Raw genomic sequence first — 22,606 nt, forward strand, 5'->3', positions numbered from 1 at the left:
ATTCGTGTTTCTGTTGCCATTTTGATATGTAATTTGTTCCAATAAGTATTCCAATAAGGGAATTTTAAAACATTCATATTTGTCGTAGTTTTCCTAAAGGTTATAAATTTTAGTATGGAAAGACTCCATGGCGGCAAGTTGAACCGCAAATTAATTAAATCGGACTCGAAGGTCGGCCAATTGGAACAAAAATTTCCATCACCATGTCTAATTTCCACGAAGGACATTGTGTCCATTTTGAAAATGCAATTACAAGTTTGACACATCCAAAAGACGTTCTAAAATATACTACTGACAACAAGAATTGTTTCATGATATACAGTCGAAGGACCACCTTGGACATTCCAAAAGTGGTCGCATACAAGAATGCGTTCTCGTTGTTTCAGTTCAGTATGTGACGTTTTGCAACTGCTTAAAAATGAGGCGTTTTCTAGTTGCATTTTAATGTTCTCTTCAATGATCTTTGATTTTAAACAGCAGAACTCTCATTTAATAAATGTCAGGCGTAAGTTTATGTTTTCAATGAAATAACTGCAGGGAATATACAATCTAGTTTAGTAGGATGAGAGTGACCCTAAGGTGGAACATTTCAACACCAGTTCTCGTCGCACTTGTGCCAGAAGTTCAGTTAGTAGAGGGCCACATGTAATACACATCAGTATGCTCGCCTCCCTCCCCTTCTACTGAGATCCTTGAACAGGCTAACTTTGCTTCCAAGATGGTTTAAGTAAAGAATTCAAAATGTCCCATGCCCCAGAGGTTGCGCAAGGAGCCATGTTAAATTCGTTACAGAACCAAACGCAAAAGATTACGCGTACGACTAGCTAGCGTGAGCAGATATTATTCATTCACAGCGCGAAATTGAAGTCATGTTTTCGACCCTGAAAAACTCACCTTTTCCATTAGCTCAGAGCATAAAACTACATATAAGAGCCCTGGTTCTTATTCTCTGCCATATTCCCTGTCATCGCCGTGAAAAATCTGCAAGAGAATCTCGCAACTCTCACCATTTGATCACGCAACGTGACGACATCCACGCGAGAGCTCCCGACATGTGCGTGGATCCGCGCGGATATATGACGTCAGGATGGCGCAATTTGTTCTAAAAATAGAAAAATTGTCTCATATCATAGGTGCGCGCGGATCCCAAGACTTACGGTCTCCGTCCCCGATTATGGCTCCTGTGTTTAGTTAAATATAAGGAAATTACGTTAAAGGCAAGGTCAGGTTCACGTTCATATAAAGTAGAAACTTTTTTTTCATTGTCACCAACCTTGGTTGTGTATCCACCTCTCTATGACCGCTGACAAAGCTGTCTCATTGGTCTCCATTTCCTTCTGCGCCTCCAGGTTCATCCGGTGAACCTCTCTTTCAACCATTCTCTCCCACCAAAAATGCTGTGATTGTAAATCGACCCGGTGAGCCCGTGTTTTCCATTTAAATACAGTCACATCACTCTTTGAGCTAAGACCTTTGAAAAACCCTTCAATCCCTTTTGTATGATGACTCTTTTTGTCAGTAATAATCAGAACAGCAACATTACTATGATAGGTTGTGGGACGAGGATCAGTAGTTTTCTTCAGTTTCTCTATCTCTTGTAAAGGAAGAGCAAGTCGTAGCGATCTGACAGGTTGCGGTTTCTGCGGTTTCTCCAGCAATTCTACCGGGTCATACAGCTGTAAAGCCTCCAGAACGTCTTTAAATAACTTCACAGGAGTTTCAGGAAATAATTCGAAAATATTCATCGATTTCTTAAAAGGGCGTTTGATAGCAAATGATTTATAAATATGTCTCGCAGCAACTTGGTCGCCAGCTAGTCTTACTCTCAGTTCACGGATGACATCTTCCTCAAGGTCTTTCAAGCAGCGTTGAAATGGGTGACCTAAAAAAGGGAGAAAAATCCATTTTTTTCTTTTATAGCAGAATATAACTTGTTTTACCATGCTGGATCATGATGAGTCAGTTTTTGCATGATAGCGAGAAACCAAAACCAAGGGAGATAAGAAATCCAGGAATCTAGTTCATAATTCACGCAATCACGCGAAAGTGAAATCCAATAATTTTACTGAATTGTTGATGCATGGCATATGCGGCATCCAAAGCTAAGATATTTATCCCTTTTGTCTAAGGACTAATGAAATGAGGGCCTGGGAGGGGCTATATAAGAAATTGATCTTATTTGTGATCACGGTCCATTTAGCCTGCGCCTGCGTTGCAGGCATAAACGGAGAAGGGGTAGGGAGGAAAAAACCGCGTGGAGGAAAGGGAAGGAACGCATTCCTTAGCCCTCTTCCCCTCCTTCTATCCCCGCTCTCGCTCTTCCTTCCCCTCATTCCTGTTTTACGCCTGCTACGCAGGCTAGGTCGATTTGGTCCCCCTGTTTTCTGTCACGGCGAATTGTCGATCGAAAAAAACCTTTAAGACAAAAACAGTACACATAGAACAGTACAGTAAATCTATGACGACAGAGGGTAACGGTGCAATGTTATCCGTGAATGTTGACCGACGACTGCCTCTACTAATTGGTTTTCGCTGTGCTTTACAACAAATGACTAAAAGGCTGGTCCCTCGGGAAACCAGTTAGTTTCGTTTCCATCAATTCTCAATGTTTCATTCGGTTCTTCCTTGGGAAACATTGAGATACTTGGAAAACAAATATCAACCGGTTTCCCAGGGAACCAGTCATAAAGTGTTAATTATCAAAGATTAACTGGCCAGTAGCTGCAGCTTTTGATAGGTCGGTCACTAATTTTGTTCTACTCAAGTTTCGTATCAAGTTCAGGTCTGGTTAAGCTAGCTACACTCTCCAGTCAACATACCAGCATTAACAGCATTACTACACGGACAATGCAACATTTCTTAAGTTTCATTGCTAGAATTTAACAGAACCTGCGGCATCAGGCATTTTAAGGCTCAGCAAGTATTCCTAGACGTATTAAGAGAATTATTATCCTCATTGTAGCAACTCGCCTCTGCTCCATAATGTGCGCTGTTTACATCTTTTTTGGTTGATAATTGTTTCACATTTGTGAACCCAAACAATCATTTATTAATAAATTATATAGTAAATGGGTTGAACCCAGGAGTATCAGTAGTTCGTATAGTGTGATCGTCCGGATGAGGGTAGTTCTGAAAATAACTGTTGTTGGTGACTGACGTTTCGAAAACCTGAGCGAAAGTCACCTTCAGAGTCAAGGGAAAAGTGTTTGTCAGTCGATGATGTTATCAGTCTGCTCCGTTGAACGAGTTTACTTCAAATAACGATTTCCAATTATTTCTTGAGGTATTATTAAACTTTGCGCCTGAAAAAGGTCGCTCGGATTGACTTGCCATTTAAAATTGAAGTTGTGTGCGCGCGCATCAGTTTTTCCAATAATTTCAACTTTTTCAAAAGTCAAGAAACCGTAAATGTCCTTCGTGTAGACTTCTCAGGAATTTAATTATCTATTTGCATCAAAATTTTCCTCCAAAACTTTGGAAAAACGAAAAAAGACGTCGCCCTTTCCTAGACGACCTACAGCCGCTGCACACTAATGGCTGATGGTGTTCAATGGCTCAGCCAATCAGATTACAGCATTTGCACTAGTATACTAGTAGAATTATACTGATAAATTATAGTTACCAGAGATGTCTTGCATTTCAAGATCAGATGGTTCACCATGTGTTCTTATTCCACTGTCAGTCGTCTCTGTTGTCATACTGTGCGTCTCTTGAATGTTCTTCTGTAGATAGCTCTGAACGAACTCAAATTTCTCGGAGTCCAGATGTTTTGTTTCTGCTTCCCTTTCACTCTGTGCAGTTGCCTCATCCCTCGCCTTGCAATACAAACTAGAATCAGAATTTCTTCGACGCCTTTCTCTAGGTCTTTCAACGTAAGAAAACTCTTTACTCTGGTATCGAGTTAATTTGTGAGTTTCCTAAACAATGCTTAAATCATAACCAAACCCTTTTTTTGATAGTTTCTTATAGTTTCTGTTTGTTTGGCGAGTTTGCAAACGTTTTTGAAAGGAAAGTGCGACGCGTACAAGTAGCTCATTTGCATAGTGCAGCGCGTGCACTTTCAAATCCGAGTCGGTGTTTTCAATTGTCAACAAATCTTGGCAAAGATTTCTTTCGTTGTCTTTTGTGCCGAGATGCTGCGACGATTTTCACCAACGCCAAAAGGCTACTAGCATCACGTGTGTTTCTTTAACATGGTGAAATTTTACACTGCGAAAATAAAATAGACAAGGACTTTTGATAACTCAACCAACAAAATCGAAATCTTTATTCGAGTTGATTAAAGAAAGCGTCATCGTAATTTTGCCGATTATTTCTGCTGTATTCACATATTTTCAGCTAAGCTTTAAATATGTTCTCAAACATTTATCAACCGTAAACATATTTAAAAAGCAGAGTTCGATGAACGTTTTCACGAAAGTGGGGAAGTCCAATTTGTCATGTTTTACTGACTGTACAAAACACTCATTGGCGGACGCTCTTATTCATTGACAATAGGCAATTTACAGCTGAATTTATTGGATTTTTACACGAACAAAACTGATTGAGCAGCATCTACAGACATAAACTTAATTGTCACTTATTGGGCCTTGATAAAACACCAAGCGTTGCTTACAATTCAGGCGAAACTCAAACTTGCAATTATTGTTTTTTTGTTGTTGTTGTTGTTTTTTTTACTTTTCGGTCGCGATAGACTCCGGCGAAATCCTCGCAAGCGTGTGGCAAGAGGAGGGAAACTTTAAAGTCCGGAAACGCTGCTGTATCCAAATATTTCCAAATAGTTTTTTGCTGTGTTTTGGAAAAGCTGTTAATCTTCAACATATGTGAAACTTAGAGTGGAGTAATGTGAAGCTGTTGTAAAGGAAGCAGCGGAACACAACCCCGGGGGGGGGGGCACTGCCATATATGGGCTATATAGGTATGTGCCGCTGTGAAGGGTATGTTTTTCAAGCAGTTTACTCTAGGATAAGGTATATAAATCAGAGCGTTTGGGTCTAGAATAGGGTATAATTTTTCACAAAAGTGACTAGTTGGTTGACGATTTTATCTAGACTAGAGAAACCAGGAATTGCCACTCAAAAATATCAAAAAATGAAATCGGCAAGTTTAAATTTACGCAAATCAGCCTCAACAGTTTCGATAGATGGGGGGATTTGGGGAGATTACTCTAGTATAGGGTAGCAAAATTCAGCTGAACTAACTCTGGTATAGGCTAAGGGTTCCAGGGTCCCAGCGGCACATCCCCACCCAGAAATTCCCAAAGTACCACCCCGGGAACACAACTTGGTCAGTGATATCATAAAGAGGCACATAACTAAATTCGACACTGTCTTACTTCACTCAACCTGGAGCAGCTTACGACGAAATACCGAAGTAAAATTCCAACAGACACGAACGTATTGAGTTGTGGGCCAAAAGCATCAAACGTTTCGGGAATTTCGGACGCCATTTCCCCGCGCTACATCCGCAAAAATCCTCGCAGCATGTACGCGCGTGTGCCGCACGGGATGGCGCAATTTGTTCTAAAAAAAATTAAAAAATTGTCCCATATCATAGGGACAGCCCCAATACTAGAAATGGTGCGCGTTTGCGGTCTCCGTCCCCGATTATGGCTCCTGCTAAACATCAATATATTTACTGAGTTTCCGTTTCTTTCATCCCAAGTTAAATCTGATTGTGTTTAGTTCTGTGAACAAGGGGGGTGGAGTCATAGGTGTAAAATGCTTAGTGGTCATGAATTCGTAATATCCTAGCAACTGTTGGAGAATAAAGGAACAAGTGTAGTACAGTCTAGGGTTGGGATGGATTATCATTCTTAGCGATAAAATGAAAAGCAGATATTTGAGAAGGGCGAAGACAGAAACAACAATACCAATGTCCAACTTTCGTTTAAAAGAAAACTTTCCAAGACTTTGCGCTAGCCTTACGTGTTCCTGACTTTTTGGTAACATTTCTCACGTGTCTGAAGAGTGTGGTGCTTTTGCAATCATTTACTCCCCATCTCGGGTTTCCCACCTAACGTAATCAATAAGGAGACATTTATCATGCCATGAAATGTCTTTGAAAATGTCGATGCAGTCCCCGTGCTCACGGAAGCTTGTACCGAGCGCGTGTGAACAGTTTTCCCGACCTGCTCACATTAACCCGTCCGATCCTACAAAAATGCCCGCTAATCTCCCTATATTGTTTTCTTTACATTTAGCACAGCGGTACGTTTTTAACGGTATTAAGAAAGACCGCTGATCTTTGTTCTTTTTGTACCATTTTTTCTTTAGGAAACTATTCATTGTTTGCTGTGTTTGGAGCCGTGTTTACCAATTTAATTGAAAAGCTAATGAAAAGACTGGTGTCCGGAATTCCAGACAAGATTAAATTTGTTGTGGGGAGCTCGATCCAAGTCAGTGTCCCAGAATATTCAGAGAGTCTCGTGGTGATCGCTCGTGACGAATACAAGATCCTTGAATCTCAGATGCTGAATATTCTGAACAAGCGCTGGCAGACGCTGGACCTGATATCAATGATGGAAGAGTTAAAAAGGTGTGTGGATAAAGAGTTTAACGGGCCTGGGTATTGGGGCCTATGGTTCGATCTTCAAGAGCTATTAGTAAAAGACCGTTTGTCGTCTCGTCCAAGATTTAAAAGGGAAGAGGATCTCATTGACAGTGCGTAAGTTAATTGTCTTGATAGTTCTATATCTCACACTGTTCCAAGTGATCTTATGAGTGGAAATTCCTGGTTTTCAAAAAACCAAACAAAGAACCAAATAAAATATCGTAGATAGCTTAGATTATTGAATTCTTAAACCATTCGCACTCAGATAAATAGCCTTATAAGGTATGATACATCATGTACAGTAAAAGGTGTGGATAGTTAACATTCTTAACTCTTCCGCCTGACCGAGAGACACCTTGTCGGTCTAACTCTTAGTTATAACAACTCGATGCCAAAAGTCTGAACATTACATTCACACTCTCCCTCATGCTTTGGGCACCTGAGTCCGCCATTGAGTACTTGGTTCTGACATGAAGCTCGAAACATTTAGCTTTTGTGAAATTATAGTTGATATTAACTGTAAAGACTTAGCTCATGATAGACTGTCACACAGAAGAAAAAAGGCTCAGAATCATTTTCTTGTATCCAGGATTTTGAAAAGTTTTATAAGATGATGTAATTTACTAGCTCTTCAGTAGTGTATTTATTGGTGTAAAGTCTCGAAGTGGCCAATGATACCTTAGGCGGTGTAGGAGGGGATGAGTGGAGTCACGGAAAACCTGATAGCTGAGAATTGGCCAGAAAATGTCTGTACTTAAGGCCCCGTTCACACTTCTTCGGAGAAATTTAAAAACGCAACAATCACCGGTTATTTTATATTTGTGTTTGAGGAAAACTCGACCAGGGAAATCACATGACTATCTTGTCGTCATCGCGTGTTCATAATGTTTTACTTCCACACTAAAACGCAAACCTTGATTTTCATATTCCTCCGGTTTGAAGAACGTTTTGAAAAGCTCTCTTTGGGTGACGGATTAGTGTGGACTGTAGGGCTAACTGTAGAAGTAAAGTTGCGTTTTCAAACATCTCCGGCGTAGTGTGGACGAGACCTAATATAATGCACGGCATATTGTATTGTTTTCTTGTGCGGCAACAGACTGGTGATGTGTTTGATATGACTTACAACACGCTTTTGAAATGACATTGTCCCGGATGATCGTGTTTTATATGTACTGCTGTGAGTTTGCTAATATTATCTTGCAAAATAAAGAAGAAAACGCCAAGGATGATGAAACGAAAACAAACACAAACAAACCAACCAAAACGAAATTTTCCACCAGCCTGTCAATTTTGATCTCTGGCAATCCTGTCACAAAATCAAAATGATGAACTGTTATCCACTTCCATACTTGAGATGCTGCACTTCTTTCCTCAAAAGCTGGTTCTTTTCAATTTTACTGTGTAGGATCTCTTTATCCAATTTATTTGTAACATTGGTAGCATTTGGCAATGTGATATCGATATTAAAAAAGGCCAACTTTCGATAATCATGAGGGACACTGTGCCTTTAATTGTCAATTTTAGGTCCAGTATCGCAAAATTTAGTTAGTTAGTTATTTCTTCTATTTCATTTAGTTAGTTATTTGCTATTAGGCGCATGGAGTTGAGAAAAGTGCCCTTTAAAAATGTAAATTATTATTATTACAGTACTATTAAAATAATACTTCGTTCACTTGAAGCGATTGACAAAACGTAAGCTTCGTTCTCTAAAATATCACTTAATTAATCAAGTATGCTAGAGGAATACACTTAGAGATGAAAGATAAGAAACTTAAGATAATTTCTCTTTGAATAAAATCTCCGTTTTATCTATTTGTGCAGTTATTACTAAAAAGTGACCTCCCGGAGGAAAACAAAACAGACAAAAAAAAAAAGCACGGATCACAAGTTTAGGTTATATTGCCCCCGCCGGCCACCACTAACAAGAAACGAAACACTGTCGTCACTTGCAGTGCTCAATGATTCCTTAGCTCTTCAATGTGACTTCTTTAACATTTCTCGTCTGGTTTGCTACTTTGGTAATCACTGACGTATTTAGAACTTACTGGAGCGAGTGTTATCTACAATCCAAACCAGTAAATTTGAATAGCTGTAATAGGAACCTTCACAAAATAAAGTTTAATTTAATTTTGTACCGTAAACCTCGTCTAACTACGACCAAATTATCGAAAACTCAGGTGTTTTTGTTTTGTTTTTACAACTGAATAAACAGAAAAATAATTGATCACACCTGCGATAGGTTCTCATGGCAGACTCTGAACAAGCTGCGAGTTCATTTCCTATCTGTTTCTAAAGCTTGAAAATGAACGCCTTTTCTTATGTAAAAACAACATCATAAAAGTGTCCATCAAGATTTATAGCATCCATGTATTCATGTCATCTTGAAGGGTTAAATGTTCCCGAAAACACGTCAGAGCTAGGTCGTCAACAATAATAGTGCGTTCAATTTCTTCACAAATAGCCATTCTTCGCTCGGGGTGAGTGTTGCGATAGCAGTGATAAAAATGGTGGTCTAACGCCTCGTAAAAACTCCCTCGAACACGCACATCTGTCTCTTCGACAGGGCCTGTTTTTTCCCTGGAAGCGCGTTTATTACCATTTGCTTTCCTTTGAACTTCAAACGTGGCGATGTAAGACGTTATGTCAGTGTTTCCAGTCTTTTTAGGATCGATTTTTTCCCCATTAATATCTCTCAGGTCCATCATTTTCTCTCTTTCCGTGAACGTGCGCAACTGATCCAGGCGTTGTTCGAAGGAAAGCAGCTCTTCATAGGATATTTGACCATCACCGTGTAGATACTCCTTACACGGTTTCAGCCGTCTGCGAAGTAACTGCACAGGTCGTCGGAGCATCTTGGCGGCAATGGGTTTATCTTTAGTAATCGCGTTCTTAGGCGAATCACCTTCGCGGCATATTGACCCGATTCTGTGCATGCCGGAATAAACGTGTGTTTCTTCCTGACTTTGTGCGTCCTCATTCCATCTTTCAAGAGAGAGCAAGTTCCTTGCTTTGTAGCGACTTGTAATGGTGGAAAATTCTTGTCGATTGCTACGCAACATTTGTAGGACTCGTTTTTCTGTTCTGTCTCTTGAAGAGATGAAGGCGTTTGACTTATCATATTTGGACGCCTTTCAAGACGAAGAAGCTTTAAAAACCTCAGCGGGGAATTGTCATCTTCAGTGTTCGGGTCTTGAGCAATGTTGCATCCCGGTATTCTTCGAATCGGCGGTAATGTCATCTGGTTCGAAAGCTCCGCATTTGGCCTATTATTATGTGCCATTCCTTTGTGCAATTCCTTTCTCAAGGAGCCTAGTATATATATCAACGGGATTGTGCTTCTCTAGTGAACTGTCCGTTCGCTGTTTTTCATAACATAAGAGCGTACTGTAGTGTGCCGCTCGCTGAAGCGAACACTGAACAAAACATGATAACAGCCTTTTTTCCTGGGAAAAAATGGAAATTAATGGTGATTTTGACAAAACCTTAAAAACACGTGTTTTGCCCAAAGCAAGAGGCTGTTCACCTGCTATTCCGAGTGTCTCACACTTTCCTCGAACCTTGGGCAAAACTTCATGAAATCCCCGAAGTGTAAGTTAACTGGTAGAGTTTCGCGCACGAAGTACGTTTCACAGTCTACAGTTCGCATCGTATCAAGAAAACCGGCTCAACATTGATAACAATAGGTATTGTTATAAGACCTAAAATTGGTCTTATATGGTCATTTTGATGTAGACGTCTTATACATAGCTCTTTCGCTCTCCGTTTATTGACTTCTAAGAAGAAGAAACGGAAGCTATGAATGGTGAATGAATCATGGGAAAGTGCGTCCTCATATGAAAAGCAGACTGCAGATACATGGAGGGACACTACATTGGCTAAGTTCAATATATGTAGCTGTTGCTGCAGTTCTTATTATTATTCTTGTTATTATTGCAAGTCTGCGGTTATATATTTTTCTTTTTTTTTAAAGGCTTGCGAACGAGGCGATAGGGTCAATACAAAGCAGATTGGAGCCTTTCGCCTCGTTTGTATGTCAAACCACTGATAAGTGCAATAACAGCAATTGTTCTTACTTTCACGTTTCATTTCGAGGATATACAAGTAAGGAATTGATTAATTTTGTTTTGCCTTCAACCCGGTCAACAATTGACATTTGACTGTCCAAGTTCTAAGATCATGGGAGATATAACGTGCGATGTGATTGGCCGATCTACATATTTTTATTGTGTCACTTTGAGACACGGCTAGCGGAAGCAAGCTTCGATTGTTTTTTTCTTTAAACTGTTAAACACGAGCTTGGTCTCCCAGGGTTTGTGAGCCGTAAAGACAGCGATCACAAGAGCTACAACTCTAATTTGCGCCAAGAAGTTAAAAACATTTCAAGAAGATTACTTCTACTGACTGGTTGACTTAAGCTTATTTGGCTCTTCGCGTAAAGTCAGAAAAACATTTGCTCGCATACATTCATAGGTACATTATGTACCTAGTTTATACTGTTTCTTTTCTATCTCCGTCAGAAAAACACTGTTTTAGAACTTCTCTCACTTTTTATCGAACGTGCATCGTAAAATTTCTAAAAATCATAAATGGGGGATAAAAAGGAGGCTGATTAAAAGTAATTTCTCTATCTTGCGCGTGCAAATTAAAACTACAAAATTTGGAAATCCCGTCTCATTCAAGAAAGTTAGTGAATTAAATTTACTGTCCATTTTAGTAAACTCGGTCTCCTAAGGAACAAAGGGAAACCTGTCCAAAAAAAAAATTACGTGGAGTTCTGTTGTTTCTGTGATGCCAATATTGTTTTCAAATTACAACATTAGCTAAGGTAAAGCTGTTTTATTTTTTGAAGCGTTAAAAAACCTCAATAGCACGAATACTCGAGCGCTGAGCGTAAGAAAAGCATGGACGTTTACAGTAATTGCCCAGTTACTCAATTTGTTTTTGTTAAGTTTGACGTATCTTTATAAATAAAAGCACTTAAAAGAGTGTCTCTGATATTCATTTGCCCAGAAACTGACAATAAGTGGCGAGATCACTTTTCAACAAGAAAACATTGAAAGCAAGCGGAAATGCAAAGCTGGAATCAATAGTCTGCTAATGACATTGTGAGTTGATACCGAAAGCGTTTGTTGCGGAGAAAACACGTTTTTCTGAAAGAGTCGTGGATAATTTCCATTTTTATTGCTTCGAGGCAAATGACAAAAATAGCGGCTCTGATATTTTTTTTATCATTTGTTTATCCTGTGGGGCGCAACAGTGTAGTTTCAGCGTCGTATTACATTCTTGTTAAATAACAATTGATAGCACAGAGGGCAGCGTTATGGCGAATAGATATTTGACAAACGGAGCACAAACGGGTCAAGCAAGATTGCCACCGATTAGAAGAAAGTACGGCTCCATTAACAATCCGATATTTCAGGATTTTAGACGTGACAGTTTGCCGTCAAGTCTTCCAAGACTCCCTCAAGTGGAGAACCGACGGCTTCTTGCAGCGAAGACGTCTTCGTTCCTCCCTCAAGAGAGAAAAATCAGTTCTTTCTTCACAGATGACAAGAAGCTTCCTCCATTGAGACGCGTCGCTACAGAGCCCAGAAATGCGTTGAAAAGGTCGACTGAGTCAAGAGGGCTGAATGGAGAGCAGAAAGCTATTGCCGGTTCTGGCTTACGTTCGGTGGATGATATATATCTCGATGACGATCAGGCTAAGAACGGGACATTTAAAGATGAAGCCTTTGCTGAGAACACCGGGCCATTTCGAAGGCCCGCGCAGTTACTGCGAAGACGGCTAAGACCCAGCAGAGCGTACATGTGCCAACACAGTGATGGCCAAATTTCCCATGGAGAACTGCTTAGGCTCGATCAAAACATGGATCAACTGTGTGCTATTGCGGAAAGGGACCAAGTCATAGAAGTTAGAGATATTAACGGAGAGAAGATCGAGCCTAGGAAGACTGAAAACTGCGATATCACATCTTACATGGGGATGTTTGCAGTTGAAAGCAAAGCGGATAGTAGTAGCAGCGAGGACGGCAAGTGCGCTTCAACGGTCAAAACAGATCATAACACTGGCCTGCCTCGAGTAAGTGAAGAAACAAAGAAGCGTGTGAGAGGTCGTTTTTATGAGGCCCTAGATCTCCATTTTTATCATAACTATCGTAACGCGCATCCCGAGCGTAGAATGGCTATTTGTGAAGAAATCGAACGCAATATCGTTGTCGATAACATTACGCTGTCGTGGTTCAGAGAAAATTTGCGACTTCAAGACGTTTTGAATATTTGGATGCTATGAAGTTTAAGAAAATATTACGCCAGTTTGTTTCCGCAAGGGGATTTCTAGTAAAACTAAATGAAGCGGACTTGCATGAGAAGATGGCAGCTGCAGACACTGACTTGTTTTCAGCATGGTATTCACCTGCGCCCGATATGATAAACACAAATTTTTACTTTAGTTTAAGTCAGTTTCATTGATCAAAATTAAAAAATGTAAATAAATCCCTTGGTAAAAGTGCGCGTAGAAATTTCTCATTGCTTGTTAACGAAAAATTGAGATAAGAAGAAGTCCTTTTGCTGAAATGATAAAGAACAAATCAAAAAACGTGATCAGTTGCTTGAATCACGCGTTGACTCGGAGAACAGTCAAAAATCACGTTCTTGATGATTTATTTTTAGCAATTTCATTTAAGTGTTTTCCAAGTCAGCCGCTCATCCTCTCAGCCGCTTTACTCCCGCTTCCGTTGCTTTAGGCGTCAGTGAAAAATTACCTAAGCTCCCTCTTGCCTGGATTGGACACTTGATTTCCCAAGACAATGATGCAAAGTTCCAGGATTCCATAAGATAAACAAAGTCGCAAAAGATGCACCATCTCTTTTACAAAATCAAAAAAAATAAATCAAAAGGAAAATCAAACCCCGCTTGAAACAGTTCACTGTTGACTAAAATCCCCTGAAATTACGACTCACAGAAATACTTATTAATTTGTTTCTACTCCCACCCAGCCACTTCCCGTCACGTGATTAAGTGCTACCCAGGGGAAATTTCTCGCTACTTCTAAGCGTCGTCGCTTTAAAATCGTCTAATCTTGATGGCGCTTAGTTTCGGGAATTTTAGTCGGGAATTTTAGACCAATTAACTCAAACATTACAGATCCACTTTAAATTTGGTATTTTAAGTCAAAACCAAGTCAACTCATTTTGTAATCAGCCTGAGCACTTTTAAGACCAAACTTATGGGTATAACTTCAGCTGTTCAGCATTAAATGGGGAAACATACAGTCATGCAAAATAAATTTGCGTGGTACATGATAATTGTTCAATAAAATCAATTGTTTTCGGTTAGAGTTTATTTGAATATGAGTGAGCTTTACAGAGGTCTGTAAGTTACCGTGTGGGTTGTCTACAACAAAAGTTCAATGCCGAGAGGAGAGAGAGAGAGGAAACTAAACACGCTAAACTGATGCACACAACTTAATTTTCCTCGAAAACCGGGACATGTTTAAAAAAAAAAACATCTTTACCCGTATTTTGATGTTTTCTTCAGTGAAAAGTTCTGTTTTACCATTTTCACATTTCAATTTTGTTTTGAAATATTACATAGTTAGTGTAGCCTTCTAAGTCCATTTTGGTATCATCAACTCTCATTTTTTACACTTCTGATCATGAGGCAACCATGGTAACCGTGGTCGTTGTATGTATTTGAGACACAGGACCTTAAAGATATCTATTGTTTGATCTCTAACTTAAACCATTCGCTTATAGCAATGACAGGCCTTAATAGATTTAAACAACGAATTTAAAACAGAATTAAAATTCGACCGGAATTGGCTCTCACATGTTTCGTTGCGGAAGACGTCAATGATAAACATTCATTCTTTTTTAACTTCCGAAAAAATAAATTATAAAGTAAAAGTTTTCACTTTCTAACGGTCTTTCAGTGCTGTGATCGAACAGTATTAGTTCTATATCGACCAGTGATATCTTTGCGAAGGAAACCAACGCATAATTAGTGAAAAATCTTAGTCCAAGAATCTAGCCAATCAAAATTTCTTTCTTTCTTTTACCAGAGCCACCTTTTTCTCTTGCCAAGGCTCCGCCGGTAAAGAGGGACAGGTGGCCCTCCAGGGCGAAAATGATCTTGCAACGTTTTCGCTGAAACAATCATTGCACGAAGTAGAATCAAGTGTACTTTTCCGGCGCAACGATTACTGCAACGAAAGCGTTTCCGAGACATATTCCTTTTACTTGTTGTTACATAAGGCAACGTCTCGCTGATTCACCTCTCTTTTATTTCGTAGTAGTTTCTCTTTGGAGTCGCCATTTTAAATGGTAAAACTGTACAGAGGTGCGTCGTAATTTAGTATCCAAGTCTGAACATCATTACTGGCAATATTCTATCAACGATGTAAAAACAATCACCTAAACAATGCTAAAAGAATTAATATCATATCCCGAATTAATTCATTTGCAACGTATTAAAATGAAAAGTTGAATTGTTTTCATCTGCTGTTGATTCTATAATTGCCTGAAAATAAGTTTGTTGTTGATCTCGAAGATAAGCCGACAAGTAACCGAACAACCAAAGTTGGAATATTTGCATTTCAGCCAATAACAAAGCAAAAACTTAAAAACTTCAAATTGTTTGCCGACAGTACTTTGGCAAAGTACCATTAGACAATGGCCTTTTATTACAGTTATTCAACAAACGCTTACGAAAATCCATTTTGAAGGAGTTGAGTGTGATAATTCGGCTTTGGTGGCATTTCCAACTGGCAAACCAAAGAAAAAGTGCTCCTAGTGTATTTGATTCCGCAATTTCTTCTTCGTTTCGCATCCTATTTCTTCGAAGATCCGTCTGTTTTGTTTGGTTACCATGAAGTTTCATTACTTTGACAGAAAGCACTGAATGTTTTGCCAAACAAAGGTATCCTTGCGTAAACAATAAAGCAATAACTTTTCCATATATTAACGATCTGTTTACTAATGCCTGCTGAACAATGCAGGTTATTCCCAGCGGTCATTTCACCTAAGTTAGATTCACAATTTCGAAGCTGACTTTGATGAATCACCTCTCCCACTAATTGCACTCAATTAGCACTTCGAGAAGCGAAAACCTTTTGCAAACAACGCCTTGATTGATGTCGTTGTTATGGAGTGGAAAACCAACTCAAAACAATCATTTAGTAAATTGATATTGGAAGAAGAAGAGGGAGCAATGAAGCCCACGGTTAGGTAAATACGTCATTTGCAAGACTTAATTCAGACTTTTGAAAAGTTTGTTTGTTATTTGTACTTCATACAGAAACATCACTCTTATTTTTCCAAAGCAACGTTCGACAATCTATTCGTTACACCACGTGAATGACATACAATTCCAGTCAATAAGGGGTTTATCGAATGCTTGGCGGTCGATTATTTCCTTTATAGGCCGTAAATTCGTTGTCAAGATACAATGTTTAGAATGCAAAGTTGGTCCTTGTACCTCTTCGAATTGTGAACATTATTATCACATAGAAGTGGAAAAAATAGTTGTTCGGATCAATACAAAGGTTTCGGAAAACATTTAATCAACAGAAGCTGATAAAAGGAATGTTTTCCGATGAGAGGGTTTTAATGAGCCCGTTTTTTCTATTGTCATTTGGAGGCTTAGAAGTGCGTGGGTCCTCGTCGCGTCCGCGTTTCAGTCGATTTCAAAACAGATAACGTTTTGTCGTCGCTGGCTTTTTTAACAATTTAAATTAATCGCATATCATCTTTGCTTTGCCTAAGATCTACACCTTAATGGCTGTGTGTGAGGGTGACAGCATACAGGCAACAAGGAAATGATCTACCATATATACCTGTTAAAATAACGCAAAACGATAACGCAGTAGTCTTTTCATTATAATATCTTATTAAAATTTCAAAGATCCAAAACTAAATTTTTGTTTTCTTTCTTGAGCTCGTTCTTTGAATTGAAGCAGGCTTGTACGGAATATAAGCTTGGAAATCAATTTTAAATTGGGGATGATGTGTCGTCTTTATTTCGCGGAAGAAAAAAACAATTCGCTATGAAGTCCATCATTTGTGGTAGCACTCCTAGAAACATAAGCACGGTAGCTTTACCATTTGTAACTCGATTAAAAAGTCAGCATGGTTGGAAAGGAAACCTTAACAAGCAATTGTCACGAAGTTATTTTCCGACGGGAACTTAATGAAGCAACTCAGCCACATCGAAGCGCGGCTGAAATTTAAGGCGGCTGATTCGGCATTGAAGCCAAAATTTGGGGAATACAATATACATTATGCGATGATAATGATCATTTTTGAAAACGTCATACGTATTAACGCGACAGGTGCCACATAAAATTAACTAAAATTTGAATATATTTTGCTAACACTGAAATATCATGGCAACAAAACCCCATTTTTTGTTGATATTTTTGGGTGAAAATACAAACCTCATAAGACAAATTAACATGGCAGAAAAAACTAATGTCATAAATGAGTTAAAGACGAAATATTTTTTGGGATGTTAGATACAACCGTTTTCAGTCCCGCCAGCAACACAAATAAACATTTTGAGTAAACTAATGTTTCCTGTGCTGTTTTATTAAAGAGGAAAAGATGACGTCGTTATTGCTGTCTGTGCTTTTCTTGAGGCGTCCCTGAATATAAATTTTCGCGAGGTAGGGGAGAAAAAAAAATTACTAAAAGTTCTAATTGGCTGTTTTAGGACCATTTTGCGGACCTCACGCGAAATAGAAAAAGAAAAAAAGAATCCAAACAAACAATAGCTGGGAAGCTACAAATTTGCAATACAAACCCTGTTAACAGATATAATGGAATATCAGTGGACATCATAAAAAAAACCATGAAACAAAAAAATATCTTAATAGTCTTCACTAAATTTTTTTTTCCCTTTCAGCACAATTTCGAGTGTCTGGATTCGATCAGGGAGCGAATTTCACGGATTTTTTGAGGCATCTAATGAATTTCTCGGTATAAGACTTAAAGCGTCAGCCATTTGTGTAGAAAACTCGAAGTCATCGAGTATCAGATTCAGAATCCTCAACAAACTTCAATATGAACCATTTTTAGAAGAAAACGAGAGGAGAGTGTCGGACATAATACAAATTTATCCAAAAGAATTTGTTTTCGAGCCGTCTGCCGAGCTCGTGTTAAAGCTACCGAGCTGCGTGGCACCGAAATCTTGTGGCCAGACGGTTTGCCTCTACTGCAGTAATGTTTGGCTGAGGAATGGTGTGAAACACCTTAAATGGAAGCCACTCGATTCGTTCTGTTTTCACGTGAATGAAGCGAGGACTGAAGCGAGAATCTGTTGTAAAAAAAGCGGACTTTATACGATTAAAATTACCCAGCATCCCCAGGTTACAAAAAATCTGTATCCCTACACAGACTGCGAGGTGGAGCTGGCGGAATATCCCGGAATTCAAATCAAGTTTCCTGTTGGTTGCGTTACTCGCAAAACGCCGGTAACATTAGAAACAATTTCCAATGAGGACTTGTACAATCTGCAAGCACCGGCCCCAGTCTCCCCAAGATCATTGAGTTCGTGGCTTCCACCTCAGAGCTGCGATCCAGAGGATCTGGGTACTAACAACATGGTGGACATCACATCCAGTCCTGTTGTCCTCATACGTCCGTCGAAGTTTCGTTTCACGAAGCCTATTAAACTCACCCTACCTTTGATGGGAGATGGATTTGAAGATTTCTTTTCTAGGGAGAGCACCAGGGTAACAGTGTTACAGAGTAAAATGTTGGACGAGGACACAATCTTATGGAAACACCATTACAGCACACCAAAGGTAAGGTTCTCATTGTGTTTTGTATGGGCGTTCTTTTTTTCTTTTAACGAGGGCATGGTTGAAATGTGCCGTGTAAAGTATATAGATTAGTAATGCAATGGTTTCGAGTCATATACCATGGAATATCCCACTTTTCATTTTTTCGGTGGAAAGTTTGAGTGCAATACCGTCGAGTATACCACGGCTTTCCTGTTTTCCGATTGGCTGCTTGTTATGCCATGTAACATTCTCAATACTTGCGATGATGGTACATTTTGTAGTGTGGTTTTAGTAGACAGGGGTTACTATGGGAAACAGAACTGGTTCCTTCCTTACTTTGTGTTGGTGACTTGTTATCTACACAAGGCGTTTACGTTTTTCTTTTAACAACGTAAGTCATCGGAGATATATTATCCATAACACAGTCACTGCAAGCAACGATAAAAGCAGCAGTAAAAAATTATTAGCATGAATAATTGAAATCTTCCCCACAATTTTTTAGTGATAAAAAATACTTAATCAGTCTGGGATTAAGGCACTATAAAGTACGATTTACAACCTTTGTGAAAGAGATTATTTATGTATCTGCAAAATTAAAAGACTGATAACCTGACCAGCTTAGTTGTAACAACAGTGTGGAGGTTTTTTAAAGAAAACTGGTTTTCTTTAAGAGAGTTTTTGCTCATTACTTTGGTGTTGTAATTTTCAGATTGAGACCATGGAAAACGGGTCCAAAGTTGGTTCTTTCTTGATCACAAGAGGAGGGTTATACAAACTTGTTCGGCGGATGACAAACAACAACATGCGTTATATTGAACAAATACCTGGTTGCATTTCAAGGGAACTCCTTTTCCCTACCAGCAACGACACTAAAAACAGCAACTTCGTTACCACGTCCCTTCGAGGGCTCATGACCAAGATCGTAGAGCCTGGTAAACAGTTTGTGTTAAGAGTTGCTCTATTTGACAATTCACAACTTAAGAATCCTAACAAATGCTTTATTTCTGAAGTTTGCTCCCAGCCGCTGTCTCTACCCTTAGGCAAAACTCGATTCCTTGTGCGTGGTAGCTTTGAATCCGACAGGGATGCCGCTGACCATACCGAGGAGCGTACAGTTATGTTCACAGGCAAGACCACGTTTGTTGATTTCTATCTGCAGTTTAGGCTCAGTGATCCGACAAAGCTTCCTGATGTGATTGGCAAGATATCGGTGCATGGAGAAGGAGATGTACAGTTCTACATCAATCTTCACAAACCAACACAGGTATTAAGAGTCTTTCTTAATATGGAATTTAACACTGTATATCTCATTGAGAATTTTAGTCTTAAACTAATTACGATTTACATGGATGGGACTGTCGGTAATACTGCACTATTTTGGCGTCTAGTTCAGAAAAATGATCTTCCGTCTTAAGCGGAGTCGCTTAACGAGTCCAATGTCATTTGAAGGCTTCATGTATGTCTTCTCCAAGCCAATGGATTTCAAAAAAAGTTACCTTGTATCGCTATTCAACCATAAGTGTGGAGAACTAAAGGACCTGAAAACAACAGTATGCCGAGTGAGGTAAAACAAGCGTTTGTGTGAGATAGCAACTCCTCGAATACGTTTTTTGTTTCTACTTTTGTTGTGCTTTGAAGGAACCCTTTAGTCAAAGTGTTTTTGGATCTTTTTCATTTCCAAAGTTTATTCTGAGACGTAGTCTATTGTTAATAAGTATAAATCTACTGGCGTTCAATCACGAATGCCGTTCTCTGATTGGCTACGCTACTCACTATCTATTCTGTGATAGATAGTGAGTAACGTAGCAGTGTGCCCTTGTTAACTAAATGACGGCCGCACCTTGGCATTTTAGAAGTTTCTGCGAAGAGGATTTAAATAAAGTTCTGAACGAATAGCAGATTTATACTAGAACACCGATTAAATTATTCGCTCTCGATTTCTATGCGTGATAGTTGACGAGGGTTGCGCCCTCGTCAACTATCACGCGATAGAAATCTCGAGCTCATAATCTAATTGCTTAGTATTGCTTGCGTATTATTATCATTTTCACTTTCAGATAGAGGACTTAAATAATTTAGATCATGACAAGTCAAGAATACGCGTCAAAAGGAAAAAACCAAAACCGCTACTAAAGCGTCAAACTGTTGCGGAGTTCAGATCTTTAAGAGAGGACGCTATCCTCGGTGAGTAAAACTATCAACAGCTAAAAAGACACAACCCTAATTTAAACGACAATGTGTAATGCCTAATAAGCATTAGTAATCGTATAAATACAAGTGATATTTGAAAGTTCTCTCAAAATTGCAATTACCTTGCCTTGCCTTTACCTATGAGCCATTAGGCCAGTGCAATTCGCAAGAAATTTAAATATCACAAGTAGAGTAAATCCTTATTTGCTCGAGCTTTCATCTGACTACTCATTTATAAAGCGACTGAGAAAATTAGGAGCCCATGCGCATTAATTTGCACTGCAGTGCTATGAATTAGAATTAACGATAAATTGGCCTGTTCTCAGGCAGTCACCAGTGATGTTTCCCAGTCATATGATTAATTGATTATAATCTGTTTATTTTGCAGAGGAGACTGAAGTTTCGTCTTCTCCCGACACAGGTCAAACATTCCGACACTTATTTCCGTTTCTTTCCGAACCAGGTATGAATCTTTCCGAGGCGCGCGCGTCGTCTTCGAAACTAGCGCAGAGTTTCGAAAATCTGCCGGAAATTTCAAGTCATTCAAGCAAACCTTGCCGCACCAGTTCCTTTCAAACAGACGAGTCAGAGGAGGACTTGGAAGAACTCAGATGAAGCTATGCACGTGCAAGATAAGAGGAAAAGGAGCGATACTGGTTACTATTAAGCTACAGCAAGTACAGAGAGGAGACGGATCAATGAAGACGTTCAAACCGGTCATGTTTCGTCCTTGTTATTTTGGGTCTCGGGTAGAGTTTGATCCACCAGTCAGTGAAACGACATACTATTTCTCTTGGCATTGAACGCCACAAGGTTAAATATAAACAATGACTACACCTAGGAGCATACTATGTCACGTTACTTGACGCCCCTTTCTTGTAATGTAAAACCGGGTCTTTATTGCATCTCCTCCGGAATCAAACATGAAAGATCGACCGAGAAATTAGCTTGGAATTAGAGTAATTGAAAAAGAATAATTTTGCACGAAGACTGCTTCGAACTGGTAAATGACTAAATTACTTGTGCGCTCGCAGGACTTGCTGAGTGTAAGTATATCGTATCAGACTTTTAAGTGTGTACTATCGCTAACTGTAAAATAACTGAGATGCTACGCGCGCTCTCATTGGTCGATAGGTGTGCTTAGATGAGAAATTTCATGTCCCAGAAAATTGCCCAAACCCTCCTCTAAACGATAATGGTCTGTCCCTGAAGGAAATTCCGCGAGATACTTGTACTAGCCTCGCGCGTTTCGCACTCGTTTCGCTGGGTTGAGTTTCTGAGTAAATGATAGTAGCAGACACTCGGCGTAAATTTTCAGTGGGAATCTGATTGCTCCCCCATTGTTTTCTATTGGCCTACAGAACACATCGTGCGCGTGTTATTCTTGAAAAGAGAAATTTTCAAATATGCACCGCAATTAAAAGCTTTGGACTGCAATCCTTTAGAGTGTCGACTACGCAGCTTTCGTTTCGTCTGAGCGATAATTCGCGAGCTGCACATCGTTAACTGTTTGCTCTCAAAAAATGTCGGATTCGTAATCTTATCATTTAATGAATACAATTCGCACTCGTGCAGAAAGAATGAACAGTGAGCTTAGAGGATCTTGTTCGCTTAATTAAGCTGATGAAGCTTGAAATAGTTCCATTAAAAGAACCCCAAGGCCAAACTTAATGTGCGCGTTCGAAAACCAGAATCACCGCATTACACAGAAGCAACCCTGATTGCCCTAAAAAAAGTTAACCTCCTACTGATCACTGACCGATTTTTTTCCTCTAACTGTTAACTGCACATACGCATCGCGCAATTTATTCGTGAAAAATAAAATTCATTTGTGCGACACTTAGTCGCGCCCGTCCCTTAAATAGCAGACTGAAAACGTGCAAGACTTACTTTAGACTTACAGTCTCCGTCCACGGTTTTGGCTCTTGATTCTTAAATCTACGCGCGCTCCGCGGTTTGTTGCGTCCTCTCCCCGCTCAGTATGCACTAGCCCAGTTTATTTGGCGCGCGCGCATAACTGGTACTGTGACGTAGGCTGAGCTTGCGAAGTTTGCTATCAAATAACGGTTTACATAGAAAAAAAAA

The 22,606-nt window shown here is 39.5% G+C and overlaps 3 protein-coding genes across 3 annotated transcripts in view; all 3 read left to right on the top strand.

Moving 5' to 3' along the window:
- LOC145478802 (uncharacterized) overlaps nucleotides 1–6,902 on the top strand; it is a 210,952-nt gene extending 204,050 nt beyond the window's left edge. Inside the window, exon 8 of the transcript XR_014048331.1 lies at nucleotides 6,835–6,902. The gene's annotated coding sequence lies outside the window, so the exon portion shown is untranslated. The remainder of the gene's footprint in view (nucleotides 1–6,834) is intronic.
- Nucleotides 1–22,606, top strand: part of LOC145478832 (uncharacterized) — a gene marked incomplete at its 3' end in the record, with an annotated part of 117,481 nt that overhangs the window by 15,522 nt on the left and 79,353 nt on the right. The gene's annotated exons all lie outside the window — the stretch shown is intronic.
- Nucleotides 14,429–22,604, top strand: LOC145478815 (uncharacterized). Its single transcript, XM_081456990.1, has 5 exons — nucleotides 14,429–15,776; nucleotides 17,452–18,352; nucleotides 19,041–19,595; nucleotides 20,389–20,515; nucleotides 20,910–22,604. The coding sequence occupies exons 1-5, from the start codon at nucleotides 15,694–15,696 to the stop codon at nucleotides 21,134–21,136; spliced, it is 1,893 nt and encodes a 630-aa protein (XP_081313116.1). The 5' UTR covers nucleotides 14,429–15,693; the 3' UTR covers nucleotides 21,137–22,604.

The sequence above is a fragment of the Orbicella franksi genome, chromosome 2 (assembly GCF_964199315.1).
Source record: "Orbicella franksi chromosome 2, jaOrbFran1.1, whole genome shotgun sequence".
Taxonomy (NCBI): Eukaryota; Metazoa; Cnidaria; class Anthozoa; order Scleractinia; family Merulinidae; genus Orbicella; species Orbicella franksi.

Bases quoted from the DNA above. Each gene is read 5' to 3' on its own strand.
- LOC145478815 (XM_081456990.1), top strand. From the start codon at position 15,694: ATGGAGTGGAAAACCAACTCAAAACAATCATTTAGTAAATTGATATTG. The intron at 15,777-17,451 runs GTAAATACGTCA...TTTCCCTTTCAG, and splicing joins GCAATGAAGCCCACGGTTAG to CACAATTTCGAGTGTCTGGA. The intron at 18,353-19,040 runs GTAAGGTTCTCA...TGTAATTTTCAG, and splicing joins ACCATTACAGCACACCAAAG to ATTGAGACCATGGAAAACGG.